The 14,802-nt window shown below is 39.4% G+C and overlaps 1 protein-coding gene across 2 annotated transcripts in view; it reads right to left on the bottom strand.

Annotated features, from left to right (window-relative positions):
• The window catches only part of grm5b (glutamate receptor, metabotropic 5b), a 66,307-nt gene that overhangs the window by 15,044 nt on the left and 36,461 nt on the right, over positions 1-14,802 (bottom strand). For both annotated transcript variants that reach the window (XM_086215719.1, XM_086215720.1), the window contains exons 7-8: positions 2,083-2,318; positions 283-404 (exon numbers count right to left, since the gene is read on the bottom strand). In XM_086215719.1, coding sequence (XP_086071845.1) covers positions 283-404; positions 2,083-2,318 — 358 coding nt within the window. The remainder of the gene's footprint in view (positions 1-282; positions 405-2,082; positions 2,319-14,802) is intronic.

Raw genomic sequence — 14,802 nt, 5'->3', positions numbered from 1 at the left:
GAGTGGCTGTCTAGCAACCAAATGTTCGCTGGTTCGATCCTCACTTCTATCACTATCCTGGCACAAATTGGAAACTAATATTCAACATTACTAAGGCCTTTTTTTCCAGTTGAAGCTTTTGTAGTTTGACATTTTGTCTCAAACAGCCGTGAAGGAACCATTAGTAATATGTGGCAGCTTCTAGCTGATACCTTCACCACTCCATCTCTCTCTCTCTCTCTCTCTCTCTCTCTCTCTCTCTTGCTGTGTCACTCCATTCATCATCCATCAGAAAGTGCCTACCTGATAGCCTGGGCAGAGTGCGCGTTGCATGTTATGCAGGCCGTATGCCATTGAGTAAATGGCATTGATGACAAACCCCATCTTGGTGTCCTGCGCATACTGCTGGCGAAGTGACTCTCGCGCTACAGAGGAGGGTGGGTGAGTCGGGGGGGAGGGGGAAGAACAGAAAAAACAATATCAGAACAACTCTTAATTTAATACTTTTCTTCTTACTTTTATGAAACATGCTTCCACCCCTAACATCAAAGACCGCTCTTCTTCCTCCACATCTCATTTCTTTCTGTGTCCTGTTCATTTTTATTTCACATCCCATTTCATTAGAATACATGAGACATGACTCCCTTTGATGCTGCACTCACGCCATTTCACCTATGAAATGAAGGAACCAATGAGAAAGAAAAAAGGTGGGAGGAAATTAATATGAAGAAATACAGTGAAGGTGAACAGAGCTGTGCGTGTGTGCACCTGTGCTCGTGTGCATATGTATGTCTGTTCAACCAGTCTGTTTGTGTGTTATCAGAGAGTGTTATTTGCATATAAAACTAGCTATTATGAAAACCCCTCAATTAAAATGCGCATTGGTTATGAAGCCAGATATGTTGGCCAAAAGACAATGCTTCTTTCTGTCACTTTCCAGATGGCCGGGGTACCTTTAAATCTAGGTTCTGTGTACATAACAGATCTTAACTAAGAAAGCTTGACCACAGCCTGTCTTTCTTTTTCCTTCTTTGTTTCTGTGCATGAAAGTTATTCTTTGTAGTATAGCAGCATAATTTTAAAAGTGGTGCTTTGGGGAGCTATGTTGGAGCAAGTAAACACTGCCAAAATAATCTAGATCTGTATTTACTTTAATTTTTTTTTCTCTAAAGACAGCAGCCAAAAAGATGTGATTAAGAATGTATTACTATGAATCCAAGAGTTTTCTTTATGAATCCAAAGGTTTCCTTTGCCATTCAAATTCAGATGATTTATTTGCCATTTAACTGGATATCAGTGGATTGGTATTTATATTAAACACACTAAGATACACAACACCAGATTACATCAAATACAGTAGGTCTGTATTCGTGTCTGAAGTAGAAAAATTGTCAAATTACTTAAAAATACTGGATCTTTGTAACTTGCTCACGCACATTCAGGCTATCCTATGTTATGTCCTTTATGAAAATTATTGTAATAAGTGATGTCATATCATTTCACTACCAATACCTAAGCCTTCCCTGAAACTGTTTGGAAAAACCTGCTTACACACGTCTTTTTGCGCAGTGGGAACACCTTTAATTGGCACTCAGTCTTGGGTCGATGACCCGGCATTAAATACAGGTATAAATTGGCTCAGTGGCAATCAGCACTGACGGGAAAAGAAATCCATGGTGAAAACAGTAAATTGTAGCTTCCAGTGCTTCTACTTGCAGACACACTCTACTAGCAACAATATACACAGAGGAATGAAAGCTTGTCACTTTCTCTGGTAACTTGCATGACTTATTCTTTTGTCTTCTCAGCCATAAATTCAGCCCGTTTATGTTGAAGAAGCAACACTCTAACATCCTCCAGTTCACCATGAGCTAAAAATAAATACATCAGAAACTCCACCACCGTCCTCCATTCTGCTTTTACCAAAGATTGTAAACAACACCAAGATACTACACTCTGTTGTCATTTTGACCAGACCAATCACTTCTTTTTGGTGTGATGACTGCATTTATGACGTCAAATGAGATGCACCAGGTCTGAAAAACCTGCTTGTACTGCACATGAGTTGTGAAGCTGAAAAGGGGTATTACTGTCTATACTCACTGCTGCAGGTGCGGTTGTACTTGTTGCTCTCCTGTGGATGGCCCTTCAGTCGACAGTGAAAACGATGCTGCCAAAACTCTGTAAACCAGGGGTTTCTGTGGTTGTTCTCAGGGCGAAGTTTAAGGTAGTACTCATCAAACCATTTGACGTCAGCAGACTGCAGCTTGATGGTTATACCCCCAGCAGCTTCCCTCACAAAGCCATCTGTCACATCGTACCGGTCCGCCCATCCATCGCTGCAAACAAGCACAAGGATGACAAATAGGGAAGTTAAACAAACTCCCAGCCACCAATCACCATCCAAAAAAAACGCTGTGAATTGGCATTGTTTCCTCTGAATATATGGTGGAATCAGTTCAAATTACATAAGCTGATTATGCTGCACAAGCTATTTGGGGAAAATAATAGAGGCTGACTCAGTGAGTGAGCAGACTGCTGGAATAAGCCTCCCAATGGTCGACACTTACACCTCATCTTGTCCCCGCCTCTGTGAGAAGAGTAATATCTAAGAAAAACCTTCTTGCAGGTGAGCTGAGTTTAATTAGCTGTGCGGGGCCATGGACTTTATAGGGCCAGCTGCTGTTGGATTTAATAGCTAGTAGCTGGAATAATCCTCTTGCATCTAAATTATTATGAACAGAGATGCAAGGTGAGCAAGTGGACCTTTGCATCCCATTAGAGTGCAACACCTTCTTTATATGGCCAGAATGAGAGCACAAGCTTTGGGCCCCTGTTTTGCACACACACACCTATTCATACACATATCAATCACGATGTTTACTCTGTGAGGTTTTGAGTTTCCTTGGATGACGGGACAAATAAAGTGAATGAGAGACAGGGAGGAGGGACCAAAAAATGAGGGAGAAACAAAGTGAAAAGAGGGTTCAATCAGATGAGAGGAGGGAGCTCTTACATCACTATGGGAAAAGTCCAAAATACATCAATTTGCAGACAAATAGACATAATCACTATGCACTCACACATCCACACATCCACCAGCCGGGTGCTGACATGATCTAGGTCAAATGGAGTATTTTGGCTGCAGCTCAGCTGCCATGCCCTGACAGACACCAGCAAGATGAATATAACTACCTCAAAATACATACACACTGGTGTGACATATCGCTGCAGCCTGCATTTTTTTTTTTGTCAAGATTTGGGTTTATTGCTCCTCAAGGAAGCACAGATGGTGCAGAGAGTGTGTTTGTGAGTGAAAGAGAAATAAAAGAGGGAGGGTGAGAGAGACGCACAGAGCGAGGGAAGGGGATGTGAACAACAAATCTCTCCTCCCTCCACTAGACTGCCAACATGGCCTCAGGCAAGACAGTGATCCTCTGCTCTTCTGATGGACTCTTTCGTTCTTTCTTTCTTTCTTTTTTCTTTCTTTCTGTGGTTTAGTTAATGTCTTTGGAAAGTGTAGCTTTGGAGGTGTATTTGAAAAAAGAAGATGGTCAGTGTTTTTCTGTAATGTACTGGATTGGTTTATGTTTATATTTGTTGTTGAATCACTAATTTTGTTTCCTAATAATGTTTCAATAAAAGTGCGAAAAGTCAAGAGCTCTCTTTCTCTCTTTCTCTCTCTCTCTTGCATGCTCACTCTCTCTCTTGTGCTCTTTTTTTTCTCTTTCTCTGAAGCTCCAGAGAACAAAACTCATTTTCTCCTACAGCAGTCCTTCCTGCCTCAGTCTGATTGGAGACCTCCACCGTGTGTGTATGTTTGTGTGTGTGGGTGTGTGTGTGTGTGTGTTTGTGTGTAAACTGCCTCCTCTGTCTGCCACCATTTCTGTCCCTCTTTTTCTCTTTTGTACTGTTGTTCCTCTTGTCACCCTCTGCCTCCGAGGTGTGGTCATAAATCATGATGGATTACATGACAGAAAAATGCCGGAATCCACCCAGATCATGTGTGTGTTGGCACAGGGCTGCACAAGTTATCGTAGGTGGATTGTGATATTGATTCATACAACTGAAGGATCTCATCTCAAAATCATGATTCTGCTGCACTGTCATTAGGGACATCGGCCATATCAAAACAAACAGTACTACTTTTTTCCCTCAGCAAATGACAGCTCGGCGTTACAATACATGATGCAGAACAACCAGGGACCCTAAGTCATGAAAGTAAACCCAGAGAGAATAAGTGTGCGAGACAGGGAAAGACACAGATGACAAAATGGATTCAGAAGAAAACTCCACCCGTGACAAGGAATTTAACCAATAGTTTGAAAGGAGTAAAGTTTGCAGCACAGTGGGCTAACACAATAGATGTCCTAGATGTCCCCTTCATGAAAAGACACCAGACTGAAGTTGATGCTGCTATGTTCACTGTCAAATAGTTTATTATCATCCAGCCATCCATCTTTTTTCTTCCGCTTAGCCTGTTAAGGGTTGCGGGGGGGCTAGAGTCTATCCCAGTGGCTTTCGGGCGAGGGGCAGGGTTCACCCTGGGCGGTTCACCAGTCCATCGCAGGGCCAACACATATAGACAGACAACCATTAACACCTACGGTCAATTTAGAGTCTGGATTAACCTCATCTCCTCTTGATGTCTTTGGACTGTGGGAGGAGGCCGGAGTACCAGAGAGAACCCACGCAGGCACAGGGAGAACATGGAGACTCCACACAGAAAGATCCTGTGCCCGAGCCAGGACTCGAATCTGGAACCTTCTTGCTGTGAGGCGACAGTGCTGACGACAGCACCGCCATGCCACCCAGTTTATCATCATATTCATATTTATTATATGTGTTATTGTACACATTCATATTGTGAAATAGTGTTTGGGATATATATGAATGGGTAATTTTAGGCATTTTTAGAAACCCAAAAACATAGAAATGAAGTTTAAATGAGCTCTCCATTTTCATTGTGCACAAAGGTAACAGCTAACTCTTGTTTAAAGCCACACAGGCCTGAAGGGAGCGTCTACAAATGTATATACTGTATCTACAGTGCAGTCATGTCACAGCCAGGTTTCCCTCATGTGACATGGGTGGACAAGTAGATTGATGCAGTAGCCAGCCACTTATATCTATATCTTTATATATTTTTAAAATGAATTGACACCAAATGAGTAGCCTGTCAAACCGCCCATCCACGGTCGGGGGTTGTGTCACAAATTTAGACATTGACCATGATGACGATGATAATGATCATCACCACTAAGAGACGTAAAGATACAGGAAAAGATATGGAAAACATAGACAAAAAAAGTCAGTTTATGTGTGTTCATGTTATTAGTATTCAGTAACTTGAATAAATAACACATTCAAGGTTAAAAAAATTTAATTGTCTATTATTGTCTTCAGTGAGGAGCATGCAAAACATCATAAGTACATGTCCCCATGTCAAATATAGAATTACATTAAAATAAAAACAGTTCTATAATAATAAATAAGTGCAAGTGTTGTTTGAAATTGATACTCTAGTGAAAGAGTTTCTCTAAGTTCTCTTATTTAGCATTGCTATTGTCATTCGTCTTTTGTGACAGAGACTGTGCTCTATTCACTATATCAACCTGTATGTGGTTGTCAAATATCGTTCAACTTTATGTCCCTTTTTTGGCCTAAATCCATGTCTCTATAAAATAAGTCTCGCAGATAAAGTGTAAACCACTGGAGCTTGAAATAGTTTTGAGTTGCAATGACTGTTGTATCATCACGCTTCATGTCATCATAATGGATCAATCAAGTCTGTGTTGAACATAATGTATAAAGGCACACATTGAGGGAAGGAGTGGGAGAGGAAAACTGTGAAAGAAGGCAAAGAAATGCAGACTCAAAGAGATTGACAGGTTGAGGCAGAAAGAATAGATTCTGAAGTAAACAATCAATGATCATTAATCAGAACCCTCATCCTGTCAATAGATTTCTTCGTTTTCGCTTGCCGTCTCTTTGCCCTCTCTCATTATCAGCATTCCCTTGAGTCCCCGCGCTCTGTTTTTCTTCTTCCCCTCTTGATAGTTCTGTCACATTCCACTGCATTTGTCTGTCAATGTGTCCTCCTGTTTTTTTCCTTGTCTTTTTTTTATGCTCACTAGACATTTAAATGGACACGACTAATTTGCATTTCTCGTATCCCTCCTTTTTACATTTTTCTTTCTTTTTCCTTTCAAGTTGAATTTTTACCACTGGCAACAAACACAAGTGCCATCATCATTAATCAAACACTGAAAGAGGAAATCTCCTATGAGGAGCTTGTAAATCTACCTGTGACGTTCATCATGCTCAAGATTCGAGTGCAGGATGAAAAATTAGCACAAACACTGAAAAATTACAGTATTTTATCAGTAAATTGGTATTTGCCTCAGGAAGTACTTTATTATTTTTCCAGTCAAAGAAAAGAATTTGTACTATGAAATAAGAAACTTGATTTTGATAATTAGTTTGCCTCTCAGCTTTGTTTCTAATTGTGCTTTAAACTAATTAGTATATATACTGTAATGATGCGGGGTGAATTTTGGGGCTTTTTGACAGATTTTTTTTTTTTCATAAAAGAATCATTTTCACCTACACCAACCAGCAAAAGATACACTAAATAGGCCTTGATAATGCACTGCACATGCAGTAATGGGGCTATTTTTATGTCTCTTTGCCATCCATCCATCTGCTCCATTCTTATTAGTGCAATATCCCTGTAACACCTTGAGAAAATTTCTTCGCATTTGACATAAATGTCCATATGGACACTGAACTGGACTGAAAACATGTTGGTGGTCAAAGGTCAAGGTCACTGTGATAGGTATACTACTGGGATGCAGTATTTCTAGTTCTGACATTAATTTTGACGAACGATGCACAGAGACCAGAGTATCTCATATCTGTAAAAATTTGGTTTCACTTAGCAGACTGTTTTCAGGTATTTGGTCACATTGCATGCAGCTGCACCTTTGAAAGATAGCTCAATCCTCTATGGAGTCTATTAGTATATAGACTTGATTCTATGTAGAATTTCTTCCTAAGCAGTACCCACTGATGGTTGAGACCACCGTGCAGGATGCAAACCTTATGTTCAGGAGTGAGTTGGAGTTCAGTATCTTACTCTAGAACAATTTGTCTCGAGAGGAAGGGAAGCTCAAACTAGCGATCCTTTGCTTGCTATCCAGTTATTTGACACTGGCACCTCCTGAGAGTAGCACCCTAACCTTATCTCAAGGTGTACTACAGGTGTTCTTGCATCCCACCCGAAATGCCGAAGGTGTTCTGACAGACATCTGTGCATTTGTTGGAGCTTTGTCTTGTTTGCCAGTGACTCATAAAAGTCGAATAAGGGTCCTGAGCTCAGTATGGAGTTTGATATGTAATTTACCGCATAGATGTTTACAGACCAACACTTGCAATATCTAGCTGTGTAGGCGATGTGCCATAAGAGGAGGGCTTTATTAAGTCTTTAGGGTGCAGTGTGTGTGTATGTGTGTGTGTGTGTGTGTGTGTATGTGTGTGTGTGTGTGTCCGTCCATAGGCTGATCAATCACTCTGTATTCTTGATCAAAATGACTGATCTTAATGACATCCTGGTTCTCCTCTCTCTCCCCCTCGCTCTGTCTGAGCCCAAGGCCGTTGCCATGGTTTCCAGCCCACGCTCAACCTGCTGTCTGTACTTTGTGTCTCATTAGAGCACACTGGTTTTTAAGTGTATGCACGTGCACACACATGCGCGTGCGCACACACACAGTCACAGTCACAGTCACAGATTTTTCTATTCACTATTCAGTTAATATTAGACAGCCTGTCTCTGCCATTATTGGAAATGCTATTTGCATAATAGTACAGTACGCCTGTGTTGTAGGCCACTGCTCTACCTTAAGGATAACTTCTTCAAACCAATTCTAGATACGGAGGCTCGGGGCGATTGCCTTTCCATTCTGTTAACTCAGAATATAAATAGAAACTAGACCTCATTTGCAAATTATTATTAATTTTCATTTGGTTCTTTCTTGGTTAAGAAATCCATCTCATGCTAGAACACTTGTTTCAGTCTTTCAGTTCCAGGAAGCCATCCAGTTGGAGTTACTGTAAGTGATCTGCTCTTTCAGGCAGCTTGCAGCTGGATTGCATATGTTCAGGCCTCTCTGACTTCTCACATCTTTGCCTATTCAGGTATTTTATCACATCAGTGGCACAATATTAAGTTAATCAAGATCAATTGTAAATTCTACATATTTTTTACATGTTCAAAATACGTACCAAACATTGGTCAAGTGTTAGATATAATGTCCTTTAAGCATTTACGTATTTGAATAATAGCGCTACAATGACAATAAAATGTATTCCTATAAGGTGCCTCATTTTCATCAAAGGTCATTTTTTATGTGCAGGAAACTAGAAATAAATAGCTAAATGAAGTGTACTTTCAGAGCCCTTTCCTACATTTATGGCACTCAAAGCACTTTACAATGTTTCCTCATTCATCCATCAAAACACTGATGTTGGAGGCTGCAGTAAAAGGTGCCAACTTACTCATCCACAGCAATTAGGGTTTCAGTATCTGACTCAAGGACACTATGACGAGGATGGGTAGAACCAGCAACCATTCCTGAGCCATGTCGACCACATGTGCACGAGTTAACGTGGTAAAGGCTAAGATCAAGTGGATGTGATTATATGATAAATGAACCAAATATCTGACTGAGTCATGACTCCTCGAAGGTTAAATAAGGTCACCAATGTTGAAAACTTCATCTAAGAGAGTTGCTAATATCTGAGCAGTGAAAGAGTCACAGTCACACTGTTTAGGGATCCACGGTTTACGGTAACTCTTAATTTGTCTTCTCGTTTCCCGATGACCTCATTCATGCCCTACTCTGTCATGATACAGTTGCAGATCCTCTGGCCCGACCGTGATGGCTCTGAGTGGAATAGAAATTTGAAATGTTAAGTATCAGTTGCAGTCAAATTGGTTTAGCTCGGGATAATAAGGTCACAGATTTTTTTGTATTGGCAAAATATTTGAATCTGCTCAGGCTGTGCTGCCAATAGGTCACTTTAGTAATTAATGTCTGAGTTCAATAATAACATGCCACAGACCCCAACCCACCCACTCTCTAGCTGCCATGGTAACCTGGCAGAGATTGTAGATGAGCATCTGCTGCTTACAACCATGCATACTGTGCACACACAAACACACACACACATGAGCCAGCGGTCCACCAGTGAAAACTGACAATATTAATTAGCTGAACACAGAGAAAGTGAAAGAAGTTTCCAACAACAGCATTAAATCCATAATCCAGACACAAACAATACATAAACATTTGAATATATGTTGTTATTTCTGTTTTAGAATATGCAGCTGTTCAGTTTAGGCGCAACACAGCAGGCTATTCCAAGCACATGGAATAGTGGGGCTGGTGCTATGTGTTAAGCCCAGTCAGTGACGCAAAAAGCTCATTTTAGAAGTTGTAATGCAAAAATGGACAAGAGCAAAATGACTCAGTTGGCCCCCCTCCACTGACTGCAGCCATAAATGATCAGTTGATGTAGAGCGTGCTTTTACATAAAGAAAACACTTGGAAGACCTAAGACGGCGATATATTTTCTGATTCATGTTATTGTTAATCAAAAATCAGCTGATTTATACGCGTAGCAGCTATGTCTGACTATTTAGGGTTTTATTCTGTGGCGCTTCCTGGCGCAGCTGCCAAGTAGTCATATTTCAGGTATGACACAGGTGGCAGACTTATGGATTTTGGTTGGGAAAAGGAGCATTTTTATTACTACTTATCAAAGAAGATATACAATCAGATGTATGGGAGAAGGTGCTTCACTCAAGAGCATAAAATACAAATTAAAGTGCTTCTGCCATTCTGCCCATCATGCAGGTAATAAATGTCTATATCCTGCAAAATGATGCCTCTAGGATGCAGACATTTAACAAGAACATTATGAATTACTGCTCATACTGCATTATAATGGTAAATAAAAAATTGTATTATATTGTGACTATTGTGTACAAAGTTTTGAAACGATAAACAGATGGTATAATGAGTCTACAAATAATTTTGAAATGTGTTTCTCCACTCAAACATAAAAACTCAAACTTTGCTTACAAAAATATTTGTGCCACACAGTTTTGTTTTAATTTTGTTTTAGTAAAATTTGACTAAAAGAAACATTGATAACAAAAAGACCTTTTTTTTGAGAAATAAAACAATTTCTGCAACATTTGTGCAGCACTGTTCAAACTACTGGGTTTTTTTGTACCTACATAATTGAACAGGCTGAAACTTCAACTGTAATTCGATCAATCCTGCTGCAACTATACCCTAATAATATAGCCATGCATGAAACACAGTGTTCGTATATCAAATATAACCATGGTTTAGCCGGGATTTTTAAGTTTCACACTGTCTTCACCTATGTCATCTCAGGCATACATGGAAGGATAACACAATGAGAGCCTCAGCCAAGAGGAGATCAAAGATCGCTATGACAATAGCAAAACTCATTAAAACAAATGTCACAACTGTCTCACACACAGACACAGTGGCACTAACGTGTGTGTGTGTGTGTGTGTGTGTGTGTGTGTGTGTGTGTGTGTGTGTGTGTGTGTGTGTAATTATGTGAGTGATCGACCTTCTTTACACGCCCATCATTCAATAAGGCACAGACATGAGCAGCAGAACAGCCCATGCCTGCTTACCTCGGCAGCAGGTTCACTTTTACTGATCTACTCATTCCACACTTCATTAACCCCACCATCTAGCTCACATCTTTTCTGACACTCTCACCTTTTTCCTGTTTCTTCTTTTTCCCCCAAAATCTTAATCATCCCCTTCCCATTCCTCCCTCCACATTGTTTCCACGTCACAGCTCCGTCTATCTGATTTTATCCTTCATGTGCTCTCTGCTCCATCTTTTTCCAACATGTAATTAACTAATTCATGCTTGACCATCTGTCTCATCATTTTCATTACTACCATTTTATTCATTTTTTGATTCCCCTGTTGCTCTCATTTGCTGTTTATTTTCCCAGACAATATCTCAGTTACTCACAGAAACATAATTACATAGGTAGATCATCACGAAAAGCCCAGAAAAGAACTACAAAGAAAATTAGGTGTTTGTATTTGTGGCTACAAAGGTTGTTTAGACAAAATATGCAATTAATCAGCAGAGTTTTAATTTAGCATGTTCCACATTATAGTCTAAACTATTTGGATTGACAGTTTTCCTGTCTAACCGGAACAGAGATGTACTATGTTGGCATTTTGTCAAAATGCTGATGTTTTACAACTGATTTGGCCTGTAGCCGGTATTTAGTTAGCCAGTTAACCCCGAAGCTAGTGGCCTCTCTCTCTCTCTCTCTCTCTCTCTCTCTCTCTCTCTCTCTCTCTCTGCACACGATACATGTCATAGGCCTATGTATCAAGCTATTCTTAAATATTAATTACACACTGGCGATGAGGACTTTTATAGATGTAGACTGGTTGTCAAAACTATTCTGGCCCTCTCAAAGACAGATTGTTTTTTTAAAGCAGGAGTTTATTTTTAAATGTGCTGCTTCCATTGTAAATGGTTGTGGTATAAAACAGGTATTGTGTAAAATCAATGGTATTGGAACCAACTACCAAATTTTTGATATCGTAACATCCCAAACTGCGACTACCTTTGCAGTCCAACTTTCAGCATGATGAATCTAATTCATAGCCCCTTGTTAGCAACCTACATATACACTTCAAAGTTTACTGACATATATAATCCGTCAGTGCTGTGTCAAGCACAGATCTTATTTGAGGCATTTAACCAAAAACATGACGCCATCATTCCTGTTGACTTTGAGGCAAGAGAACTGGATGCTCAACAATGTTAACTTGCCTACAGGTTGCAGAACTATCCTTAGCATGGAACACTACAGGACAAATGCAATGACCTCAAACCCTCAAGGGATTCTTTTCCATACTGGGAATCAACAACATACTCTAACCTTAGAGATCCCCTCACTTCCTCAACTGTCTGTAAAGATATGTCACATGGATAGATGTACACACACGACTCCTCTGTCACACTCTCCTGACACACACTTAGCTCAGGCTACTTTGGCATACACAGTGTATTTCGGGTTTTGGCAACTTTCCTGATTTCCTCTAGGCTTCAGACATCAGACACTGATTTGACATGTGACGGCTGGAGGGGGGGGGGGGGGGGGGGGGATAGAAACCAAGCTGTCAAGGAAGGAGATAGACACACAAATAGAAACAAAAAGTACAAAGATAGTATAGAGTGAAGAAGAAGAAGAGAGAACAATATATATATTCCAGTGAGGAGAGCAACACATTTACTCCTGGATTAGTTTCGTGTTACGGTCCACATGAGAGAGATGGAGGGGGAGATAATGTCCTGAGATAATGGAGCAAATACACAGTTCATCTGTTACAGCAATATTTCTGGTTTTATTTGACAGATTCATTTTTCAGCACACTAATTTCAACAATGTCCACAAGGCTTGTTCAAACTCTCTCCATCACTATTTGTCATTGAGAAAATGTCCTTGTTAGAAAAAAGTCAATAGCAATATGAAGAATTGTTTAGTGGCGGAAGAATATTCATCACATATGGATTTGTTGAAAGAAATATCACCAGTGGACACACTTTTACCTCAAGCCATGATAACAGTGGGAAAAAAAAAACTTCTGAATATCAAATTTAATTTGTTTTCATGACTAAATAACTAATCGATAGAAGTGTTAAGTAGATTAATGTTAGGAAGCCAAAAAAAAAACAAATGTTGCCTGTGAGAAGATGAGACAGAGGAGAAAAACTGGAAATATAGAGTATAAATAAACATCCAACTATTTTACAGAGGGAGCAAAAAGATTTCTGGATCATATGAAACGTAAAGTAGCTGGCTGACAGACGCCCAGATGCCTCAAAAATTACATGAGGCACATTATGCTGGTCACTGTCACAAGTTAATCTTAACAGGGGTGATAAAACTGTAATTTTCAGTCAATTTTCAAAAAGCTAAGACAAAAAATAAATATCCCCGGAACTTCCATTTGTTTACCTCTGTAGTGAGCCACTTTCAGTGCACTTTATTTATTTTGCAGTTATTTCTCACACAGATTTATGGGCTTTTATAGGCAGCATCAATGCATCCTCCAACAAAAAAAAGCCCCAAATGTTCTGGGAGCAGTGTGAAGGCATCATTAGTCAGGAAATAGAAGTTAAAATGGTTTTGGATGCTTGGCTGCCACGTTAGATACTCCCCTGAGTTAACATTTTTACACCCTCTATACCAATAGCTGGAGTTTCCTCCTGATGCACAATGTCACAATGTGGAGTGTGCACAGTATATTCATATCATGCTGTCTCCAGTGGAAAGTATCCAATTCATTTTATGTTCCAAATTTACAGAATTTGATGTCTTATGTGTAGCACTCCAAGAACATGATATATTGTATCATTGCAACTGGAAAACTTCAATGGAAAAGTCTTGTTGACACAAATGAAAACGCAAACAATGTTTTGGGGGTTTTTTTTGCATTTAAATGTTGAAGAGCAAATGTATGGTAACATAAATGCCTCCCCCCACAAAAATGTGAAGGGGACCTTAGGTTTTCAATTTTGATGTTAGCATATCAAGTATAAACGCAGCAGGCCTTTTGCAACATTTTGCAGTTACAATTATATGACTTGGAAATGTTGAATGAGATCCAAATCACACATTTGCATTTTTATTTGAATGGCAGCAGGATTATCTCCACTTATTCTATGGAGGTGCTGAAAATGTGCTAAAGTTAGGGTTAGTAAACAGACTCTTGACAGTGAAAATAAAGAGAGATGGAGTGCTGGGATGAGTGGAGGAAGAGAGTGTAGAAGGGAAGACAGATGGGTGAGTGGAGATAGCAGATATTATTCCCCTCCAGCTGGGGTCTTTGTCCAGACACCATCAGCTGTAAGAGCAAGAAACACACACACATGTAGAGCTATTTGGAGTGCATATAAAATCTCATACTCTGGCTAACAGGGTGTATGAGTGTGTGCACGTGCGTGGAAGAGACTTAGAGAACAATAGTTATTCTTTTAGACTGATGTCAGACAAATTTGCCAGGTTTCGGGGGGGGGGGGGGGTGTAGAAGAGACCAGCATTTCCAGTTGAATGTAATTTTAATTAAATACGAATATCTTAATGACTTCCCAGGGCTTTAAAGGAGTAGTGTGTTGGGTATTTTGGCCAACAATGTAATATAAGAATTTTTTGATGACGAATAATATTAATTTCTGTTAATATATGATTGAGTGGAACTGAGATTTGACCTTTTATATCTCCATTGTGTCAGACACACGTGAGTGTGTGTTCATAGTATTTTACTACAGACAGGGTTTTTTTTAAATTGTGCTTGTTGATGACTAACAGTTCTAAACAGACAAAAAAAAAAAATTTGATTAAAAAAGTTGGTATTTAGTGCTTCTTGCTTAAATTGTGCAAACAAACAAAACAAAAAACACTCAAAATGTGTTCTGTTCTTGTAAAAAAAAAAAATAGAACGTTGAGTTCATTTTGATACAGTATAATGATTTTCTATGGATTTGAAGGATTTTTCCAAGGTTATTAGACAGGTGACAAAAGATAACGCACCTGATAAAATGAGCAGATAAAAATAATGTATTTTTGAGTTACAGTACATGTATTCATCAGTGATTATATTTTGTGTATTTATTTCATGTAAGCATTCAATCAATGACTCTGTGATTCCCCTCGGAAATAAACAATAAAAAATGTAA

The sequence above is a fragment of the Aulostomus chinensis genome, chromosome 10, assembly GCF_037954235.1.
Source record: "Aulostomus chinensis isolate RoL2024-O1b breed Wild chromosome 10, RoL_Achi_v1.0, whole genome shotgun sequence".
NCBI classification, from domain to species: domain Eukaryota; kingdom Metazoa; phylum Chordata; class Actinopteri; order Syngnathiformes; family Aulostomidae; genus Aulostomus; species Aulostomus chinensis.
This window is presented reverse-complemented; position numbering and strand designations above follow the sequence as displayed.